The sequence below is a fragment of the Nicotiana tabacum genome, chromosome 18 (genome assembly GCF_000715075.1).
Source record: "Nicotiana tabacum cultivar K326 chromosome 18, ASM71507v2, whole genome shotgun sequence".
NCBI lineage: Eukaryota > Viridiplantae > Streptophyta > Magnoliopsida > Solanales > Solanaceae > Nicotiana > Nicotiana tabacum.
This window is the reverse complement of record NC_134097.1, coordinates 112,603,950-112,613,496: the sequence shown is the minus strand read 5'-3', so window position 1 is coordinate 112,613,496 and position 9,547 is coordinate 112,603,950. Positions and strand designations below refer to the sequence as shown.

Here is a 9,547-nt window from a genome sequence, read left to right as displayed (position 1 = left end):
GAAGTTGGTTGGAAGTTGCACTGCCTCAGCTGCAACTAAACCTACCACCCTAACCATGATTAATTTGATAAACCATATCTTTCAATTACTTTAATCATTGGAACATTTTACTTTACTATACTTAATTTATTATATTAATTTATAGATGCTCCTCCACACATGCATTCTGAACTGAGAACTGTGACAACTGTTTCTGCAGATCAACCCCTTTTCTTGAACAATAAATAAGCAAATACTATAGTAATATTATAGTTAAAGAAAAAAATAAAAGAGGCGCAATACATCACACACACACACACCCATTCTTGAATTAAAAAGCAATCTTTATGTGTTTTGTGTTTATATGTATTTTTTCTTTGGGATTGATCTGCAAATGAGTAGGAGAAATTGCAGCCAATCCAAAGATTAAAACTTCAGTCTTTTGACTGATAAAGAAAATGCTGTGACTGGTTTTGAAATTCTTGGCATATTTTTTCTTGGATTTGTTTGAGTGTTTTAATATAGGAGGTAAGTAATGGAGTCAAGAATGGATCATTATGAGATCATGGAACAGATTGGGCGTGGAGCATTTGGTGCTGCTATTCTTGTTAATCACAGGCAAGAGAGAAAGAAGTAAGTTGAAAGTTTCTAACTTTAATGCTTATAAGATTTGAATTTGGTGCAAGATTGATTTTGTATGTTGAATTAATAGGTATGTGCTAAAAAAGATCCGTTTAGCTAGACAAACTGAACGTTGCAGGAGATCTGCTCATCAAGAGGTACATTGTACTTTTTTTTTCCCTTTTAATTTGGTTATGGTTTTTGCCTTTTGTGCTTCTCTCTTTCTTAAGCTTAAATTGTTGACTATAATGGCCTTTTGTACTGAATAGTAGATGCTCAGATAGAGTATGCTAAAAGAAGAAAAGATTTGTTTTAGTTTAATCTTTTTGAATATGGTGGCTTTTGTCCTGAATAGTATATGCTCAGCAACTATTGATTTTGGCTTTCACTTCTATTTGAGGTGAATGAGGCTCTTGGAACTCCTCTATTTAGTTTCAGAGTTGAAATTTTCCTTTGTGAATGATTCTGATTTTACTTGACTTTTGTCTAGCTTCCCTAGTCCATTGAGGGTGTTCTCGTATCAGTTGATAAAGATTTGACATCTGTGATTCACTCTATGCTGGGAGTTTAACTTCAAACAGTAAATGTGCATTCTTGCTAGATTTCATCTCCTAATTCTTAAGTTTTTCTAGTTGTGTTCTGTTTTAACTCTATCAATATACTTTTCTCATTTTGACACGTTCTCATCTCTGCTCTTGCTGTTTTTTGGCGCATGAGACTCTTCCCCCTATGCAAATTTACACAAACGCATAGCTATTTAAAATTCCTGATGTGGACTTTATTGCAACTTGGATGTGCAGATGGCGCTGATTGCTCGGATTCAACATCCATATATTGTTGAATACAAGGAAGCATGGGTAGAGAAGGTGAGGCCTTATTCAAGTGCTGAATTGACTACAATTTCCTTGAAAGTGGTGATTAATTTTCTCTCATGTAATCGTATGCAGGGCTGCTATGTTTGCATTGTTACTGGCTATTGTGAAGGTGGTGATATGTAAGTCTATTGAATAATTTTTCATTTTTTTTTAAATTTTAATTGCTAAACTTAAGTTTCATTATCCCCACTTCAACAATGTATATTATGATAGGGCTGAACTGATGAAAAAAGCAAATGGGCAATATTTTCCAGAAGAGGTACGTTGATGCTGTATTTTCGTTTATCATTTAATTACGGTGTGTTCATTATGTATCTAGATTGTAGATTATGGACAGGAGTAAGCAAGTTAATAGATGATTTACGAGTTAACTTGTTCATCTGGTTGGGATATTAAATTATTTATCTAGTACTAGTATAAACTTCAATTAGTTTTCATTTTCAAGTGTCTCATATTTCAAGGAAATGTTCACCATACAGAAACTTCTGAAGTGGTTCACTCAACTACTGTTAGCAGTGGAATATCTGCATTCAAATTTTGTACTGCACCGTGACCTTAAGGTATGTACCTTTAATATCCGTTTGTATCGTTTTATTTATTTTTCTCTCCAATATATTTACCGAGATAATTTCTGTATCCTTCTGTGGCAGTGCTCAAACATCTTCCTGACTAAGGAAAAAGACGTTCGCCTTGGTAACTACCAATGTTTATGTTCTTTTATTGAAGTGGAGATAATTGCAGGCAATTTTTCTGATGTAGGCCTACATATTTTTTTTTCCCCTTATACTTTTTGTTCCAGGGGATTTTGGCCTTGCGAAAACATTGAAGGCTGATGACTTGACTTCTTCAGTATGTATCTGATACTCAATGCTTTTCTTTGTTATTTGCACCTATACTATGTAAGCTCAAACTAGTTTCTTTTCTTAAAGTTAAATGTTGGTTACAGCATGGAACGGGTGCTTCAAGTTGGCATTTCAATGCTTTCGGTTAATCATTTACATTGAGAAAGTTAATCGGATAAAAGTTAGATTAACTGATAATGTTGTTCTATATTCCAGGTAGTTGGAACCCCCAATTACATGTGCCCAGAACTTCTTACGGATATTCCTTACGGTTTTAAATCAGACATTTGGTCCCTCGGTATGTTTCTTCTTTACTTCTTTCAAGTTCAAGTGCATTTATTCGTGTTGAAGTTCTGTGTATACATTCATTTGCAATATTTTTGGAAAGAAACAAACATATGTATGTCATCTGTTACTAGTGACATTTCATTTTATAAGGTTTTCTTCTTTCCTGATGCTGTGGATATTGGTCTGTTGTCACAGTAATTCGTGTTTATTTGATATTTACATGTCATTGTGTCTTAAAACCGTTCGCTTCTTGACCAGGCTGCTGTATGTATGAAATGGCTGCTCATCGCCCTGCATTTAAAGCATTTGTAAGAACTCTTGACTTTGGTTTTTTTAAGCTCCATCGCAATTCATCGGGTATATAATGAAATGGTAACTGACCTAATATTTTGTCTCTATTCGTTAATTCACATGCTTAAATTACTGAATCTGCATACATAGAGACCTTGGGATTGGGGGTGCCCTCTGTAAGTTAGTGAATTCAAGTGACAAGTTAATCCAAATTTCAACTGTATTGTTGAAGATAATGTAGCAACAGAAGAGAGAAGGGAGAAATGGAGAAGAATTGAGAGATAAAAAATTACTCGATCAATTGATGTCAAATCAAAGTACAAATGGCCTTACTTATACTGAGAACTCAGCTTAGACTCCTAATAAGATCAGAACTGTATCTCTAACGCAAAGATAAAGGAAAAAAATCAAACTAAAAAAAGGCAGCCCGGTGCACTAAGCTCCCGCTATGCACAGGGTCCGGGGAAGAGCCGGACCACAAGGGTCTATTGTACGCAGCCTTACCTTGCATTTCTGCAAGAGGCTGTTTCACAGCTTGAACCCGTGACCTCATGGTCACATGGCAGCAACTTTACCAATTACGGCAAAGGCTCCCCTTCACAAAATGATAACAAAAAGAAGAAGAAATAAGGTCATAATGATGAACGATAAAATTGAGTCTAAAAAATTCGATATCTAAGTGATAATTATGAAAGTAACTGCAAAATAATCTGGAAGTATTGAAGAATATTGCAATAGTTCATCAACCTACTGTAAAAACCACCCAAATCTCTTAGAACCTTCATCAGAAGATCTCCCGAAATGCTGGGACTTATGTTCAAAATATGCTTGTTTGATGGTATAATTTCTGGATGTATCCTGCTTCATGTCTGCAATAATTTACTGTGGCATAGTCTTGAAAACTGTTAGTGTTGAATGATGTGGTGAGTCTTGGTGCATAAGCAATTAAGTGAAATTTCATCTCATATAGTATTCTCTTTATTGTGTGTTTGTTTCCTCAGAATGAGAACCTTTTTGTTACTTATACTGAATTTGACACTTTATAATGATTCAGGACATGGCGGGACTGATAAGCAAAATAAACAGATCATGCATTGGCCCATTGCCATCTTGTTATTCTCCGTCCTTGTAAGTCAGGTCTTTGTTTTCTTTTGCCAGCATAATTTGTCTTTGTGCTAAAGCTTCTGTTTGTCGATGTTTAATTGATTTATTGTGTTTGAATATTTAGTCGTGTTTTAGGGGACAACTGTATCTTGTAGATACATTGCTTTGGTTTCTTCTTCTTTCTTTTCTTGTGACTGTTAATGTTCTGCAATGGTCTATCTTCTCCTTCCTCATAACACTTGTGTCACAAATTCTTTACATTTGAATCAAATGTAAAAACTTTGAAATACTAGAATTTGAAATGATGTGTACTCATAGTCGTAATCCTTATGGCAGATGCCACCTGTTCAAGTGAATATAGGCTTCCTGGTAAAACTTTTATAAAGTAGTAATTCTTAATTGTGATTATTCTATTACTACGACTAACCCATGCAAAATGCAGCATGAGAAGCAAAAAATGTGGCATTCCTATCTTTCTTGTTCTCTCTTTGATCAGGATTTAGTTGAGTTGTACGTGTAATAATATCACAATGCAGAGATACTCCACTTAACTAGTTTTTCAACTTTCAACTAGTGACATATGCAAGTGTCGATCTTGACAGTGTGAATGCACTTTTCTTCTGTCATATGCTTATATTTGAGATGGTACATTTCATTGTCAGTATATAAGTTAAATATTGTTTTCACAGAAAAACACTTATAAAAGGAATGCTGAGGAAGAGCCCCGAGCATCGGCCTAGTGTAAGCTTACCAATCTTGCAATTAAATTTTTGTATCATAATGTCGTGTCAGTTGGCTGACCTCAACATTTTCAGGCATCCGAACTCCTGAAGCACCCATATTTGCAGCCTTATGTTGATCAGTACCGACCATCCTTTAATCCTCTTCCATCAATTTCTCCTGAAAAACCTCTCACTGCTAATCGTGACTCCAGAAAGAATATGGCAGAAAGCCAAAGTAGTACCAGTACATGCAGTGATAAAGATAGTTTGAAGTCAAGTGAGAAGAACTTACAAGGAATGGCTTGCAATGATGACCAAAAAGGCAATAACACGGATGTTGCCATTGTTGATCATGAAGACTTTGAGCAACATTATTCTAGTGAGGAACATCATGCAGCCGATGCTTTTCCTGAAGAAGCAGAGGACGACGGCTCTAGGAATATTTTGCATGAAGAGAACAAATGTGATGCTGAAGCTAAGCAACCCAGAACAATAAAAAACATTATGTGGGCTTTGAAAGAGGGAAAAATGAGAGAACATAGTTCCCCAATGAGAGCCAGCAAGGCGAAGGTCGGTGGTACAGGTGCAAACAAAGCCAACATTGAAGCATCCCTGAAAGTCCTAAAACCGAGTTCACCTACTCCTACCTCTAAATCTAATGCACAGACACCAACTCCTGGATCAACAAAGCAGAATCAAGGAATACATACCTTGAAGCAACAGGTATCGGTTCCTAATCCTCTTATCTTGATCAGTACTCGCTTCTGAGTTTGATAAATGTATTATATTTTAATTACCTTCTGCTTGCAGTTTCCTACCACTGAGTCCACCCCAAAGACTAAAACAAGACACGAGGGGATCTCTCCCTCTGGTGCTATAAGACAAGATGATAGGTTACCTACAAGGCCAAGACAGCGAACACCTCCTAAGCTGACTAAGCAACCATCATTTTCTGGAAGGCTACAGCCAGTGGGTCATGATGCTTTGAATACTGAGAATGATGAAGTAGAGTGTAGTCCAAATGACCAGTTGCATGACCCCGAAAGTATGTCTAATGCTTTTACTGATGGCAGTGACATACAACCGAAAAAGAAAGGCTCCGAAAGGATCCCTAATTCTTCTCGTGATGGTTGTCATATACATGGCACAAGTAACGGCATGCTACATTTGCGAAAGGTTTCATCAGGAGCTTCAAAAGGAATGCAAACGGAGAGCAGCAATTCTGCTTCTTCGTCGGTGTCCATCCAAGGATTTGAACTTTGTGATGATGCAACAACTCCTTTTATTAAGTTGACCGAACAAATGCTGGGAAATCATGAACGAGCTACTGAAACTGAAACCACAGGATCAAGACCCTCTTGGTCAATTACTACATCATCACGCTCGGATATTGCTAATAGTTTGAGGGAAAACCACGAAGATATCCAGAAATCTGAAGCATGCTCCATTGAAAATCTTGAGGAGCATCATCAAAGTTCGGATGTTGGTGCTTGTGAAGAGAAAGCAAATTCATATATACCTATAGACACTGCCTCTCCGCTTTTGAAAGAGATTGCTCTTTGTGAGGGTGATTGCACAACCAGCAAACCTGATACTACGACTGATATTTCGTGTTTGACAAACCCCAGTTTCACATCCTGTGGTGATGACAAGTCTATGGAAAAGTTTTCATCCTCAACAACAGAATGTGTCTCTACCACTACTCCACTTGTTTCCTCAAACCAAAACAATCTGCAGCGCTCAAACTTTACTTCGAAAGCCAATGGTGATGAGAAGTTTTTTCCCAAGGAACTCTTTTCCTCAAAAACTGAAAGTGCCTCCCCTTCCTCCCCTATTTCAGTCAGCCAAAATAGTTTGTTGCCAGACAAGGCAAGTGTTCCGCAGAACGTGGTTCTTGAAAAAGCAGCTTCTCCTCAGTTCAAACCAGCTTTTGATGATGTCATACATGTCATAAGACACAGTAGTTTCCGCGTAGGTGGCGAGCAACCGCTAATTGACAATGTGGAGAGAAATGTTGATGTTGGGAAACTTATTAATGTGGTAAGAGATGATCTTGATTTTAGTCTAACTTCTCCTCCTGCTCCCAAATCATCTGCTTCTGGACTGGTAAGTGTTAAATCCAATATATCAGACAGTGTCCATTATAAGGAAATGGATGTGAGAAACCAAAGCAGTCCCACCTCTTCAAGTCCAAGATTAGATTCTTCAGAACAAGCAAAGCCCAGCACAACAATTGTGGATGAGGATCGACCAGTAAAGGAAATATTAGATGTCAAATCTTTTCGACAAAGAGCAGAGGCACTAGAAGGGCTGTTAGAATTATCTGCTGACTTACTTGAGAATAACAGATTAGAAGAGCTCTCTGTTGTCCTAAAACCATTCGGGAAGGACAAGGTGTCGCCGAGGGAGACAGCTATCTGGTTAGCTAAGAGTCTTAAAGGAATGATGCTCGATGATTCTGGACGAAATTCATGATCTATCATGGGGATGGCAAGTTCATTACTTTTGTTAGTGTTTCTCTACACTTGTAGTTCTTTTTTCCTTGAACTTTTTGAAGCTTCAACTTTCAATTGAGTTCTCCAAGGGAAACAGTTAAAGAGGTTCTTTGACTTTTCCTTTTTTCCCTTTAGTATCTTAGCAATTCTTTCTTTCCAGTAACTGTAAATAGAGAGCACACAAATTTGAACAATTTTTTATTCTGCTAAATGTTAGAATGTCTTCGAACACGAATTTTGAGATGTTGCACTCTGCTGTTTCTTGGATGCATAAAACTTTCAAGTCACTTAGTTCTAATGTATTAGATATACATGTGTTTGTAGCCTACTCCAGCTATAATTTTGTGTAATTGAGAATGATAAGTAGATGATCAGTAGCTTAGCTGATTGTTGAGATCATCCACATTTTGTTTATCAAATATATAAACAGCTTGGACATTATGTTTTATTATATACCAATTGTTTCAATCTTGTCTTTGTTGCAAATGATGTTCTTAAGTAATTTGCCACTATAACTGTTGATGATACATAGTACTTCCAGTTTGTTGCGTAAGCATGTCATGAGCGACCTGCCTTCTAGCTTTCACCAATAATTTAATAAGTCATTTGTTCATGAGCTATTTTCGTAAGGATTTAATACAAGAATCGGTTGTACAATAAATAATACGAATGTCCCATCATTATGTGGTGAATAATGGCGGAATAACTGTATAAGGTGAGTACCAACATACAAATTATTATGCAAAAATTGCCTACTTTTAGTGCATTTTTGTCTTTATATTCTCTTATCAAGGTATCACTAAAACCTATTATTACTTCACGTACATATAGATTTTTGCATAACTTAGTAATACCAAATTAACTAGGGAAATCAAACTTTGATTAACTAATCAAATATTGTGTTAACAGAAATTAGATTGATAATGAGTTTTATATTGCAATGCAAATGTTTTATTAGCTATTTAAAATGTTGTACCGAAAATAACTTTTTCATTTTTCATTTTGGTTTCTTACTTTGCTTTGCGGCTCGTGTTTAACCAAAATTCTGAGTCTTTGGTCAAAGCTAGAAAGAAATTCGGGTTACTGATAATCAGGAGACGAAAATAAAATATTTTTGAGAATGATGGTAAAGCAGTAAATAGTTTTGTATTTCAGTAAGATCTCAATAGTATTTCGTGTCCTTACAGATGTTGAGTCTTTCCCCTTTTATAGTTGATTCTAGGAGAAGATATAATGTCTTTATCTTAATGAGGCAATTATGAGCAATAAATGATTTTTAAAAGAAACGTTACACAATCATTTCTATTTAATTCAGATTCTCTAACGTATTTGACATTTAATGCTGTATTTAGACTCTTTTACGTCATCAGATTCGTATCTTCAACTTCTTCTGATCTTTGATCTTTAAACGACTCGAATAGGTACGAGACTCGTACCTATTTTAGTAACGGTCCATACCTATGTTGCTTTCTTTTTCCCCTATCTGTTGTCGTCCGTGCCTCTTGGCTATTTATTACGTTTTGACCTTTTGACCAGTCCACGTGTCATGACACGTCATCTTCAATATTCAGACTCAGTTTTTTCCCAATACAGATAGTCCCCCCGCTTTTCATTTATTTATCCATTAAATATTTGGGAAGTGGACCTTCACAAAAAGGGAATTTCTTGCTGTAATCAATGCTATGACATTACTGACGCCCCAGTTGTCTTTTCTATTTAATGCTCTGCACACGTGTCACCTTCCGATTGGTTTTGTAATTCTGCAGCCTTTTTCCAAGGTTTATTCATCCCTTATATTCACGAAGCGATAATTGTCTTTATTATAGGCTTTCCATCATTACACTTCTTTGCTTGACGGTTGCTATTATATACATATATATATCCTTTTTCCCTTTGTCATTTTCTTCATAAACCCTTAACAGATCCTTTACTCTTTATTTCTACTCCTTTCTCCTTGAGTTCATCCTTTTCTCTGCAATGGCCTCTCCGAATCCTAACCCTAAAAGAATCCCAATTCTTGATAGCTTCCCCAATGCCCCTGTAAGACATAGAAGAGGAAGAGGAGGCAGGCTTCGTAGCCTAGGATCCGTTCGTGGTGGTGCCTCTGGTTTTGTCATGCCTTCTTCTAGCTCCGGTACTATTTCCAGAGGTTCTATTACTAAGAAATCTTCCTCTAAAGGTAAAGAACTTCCTGAGCCTCTTCAAGAGCCTTTAGTTGAGGAAATAGTACCCAACGACCTATCTTTTGAGAATGATAGGAAATCTCTTCGTGAGCAAGTTGTCAATTTAGAGAAAGCTGACACTTTTCCTTCTTTAATCACTGAACCTTT

The 9,547-nt window shown here is 36.5% G+C and overlaps 1 protein-coding gene across 1 annotated transcript in view; it reads left to right on the top strand.

Moving 5' to 3' along the window:
• LOC107795854 (serine/threonine-protein kinase Nek5) overlaps nt 1-7,482 on the top strand; it is a 7,487-nt gene extending 5 nt beyond the window's left edge. The window contains exons 1-14 of the mRNA XM_016618556.2: nt 1-612; nt 692-758; nt 1,401-1,466; nt 1,548-1,594; nt 1,689-1,734; nt 1,955-2,035; nt 2,126-2,168; nt 2,275-2,324; nt 2,534-2,615; nt 2,864-2,913; nt 3,951-4,024; nt 4,690-4,741; nt 4,816-5,445; nt 5,533-7,482. The exon at nt 1-612 is cut by the window's left edge and continues 5 nt beyond it. Of these exons, the coding sequence (XP_016474042.2) occupies nt 515-612; nt 692-758; nt 1,401-1,466; nt 1,548-1,594; nt 1,689-1,734; nt 1,955-2,035; nt 2,126-2,168; nt 2,275-2,324; nt 2,534-2,615; nt 2,864-2,913; nt 3,951-4,024; nt 4,690-4,741; nt 4,816-5,445; nt 5,533-7,197 (3,051 nt within the window). The 5' untranslated portion in view covers nt 1-514 and the 3' untranslated portion in view covers nt 7,198-7,482. The remainder of the gene's footprint in view (nt 613-691; nt 759-1,400; nt 1,467-1,547; nt 1,595-1,688; nt 1,735-1,954; nt 2,036-2,125; nt 2,169-2,274; nt 2,325-2,533; nt 2,616-2,863; nt 2,914-3,950; nt 4,025-4,689; nt 4,742-4,815; nt 5,446-5,532) is intronic.
• The last annotated feature ends 2,065 nt before the right edge of the window (nt 7,483-9,547 follow it).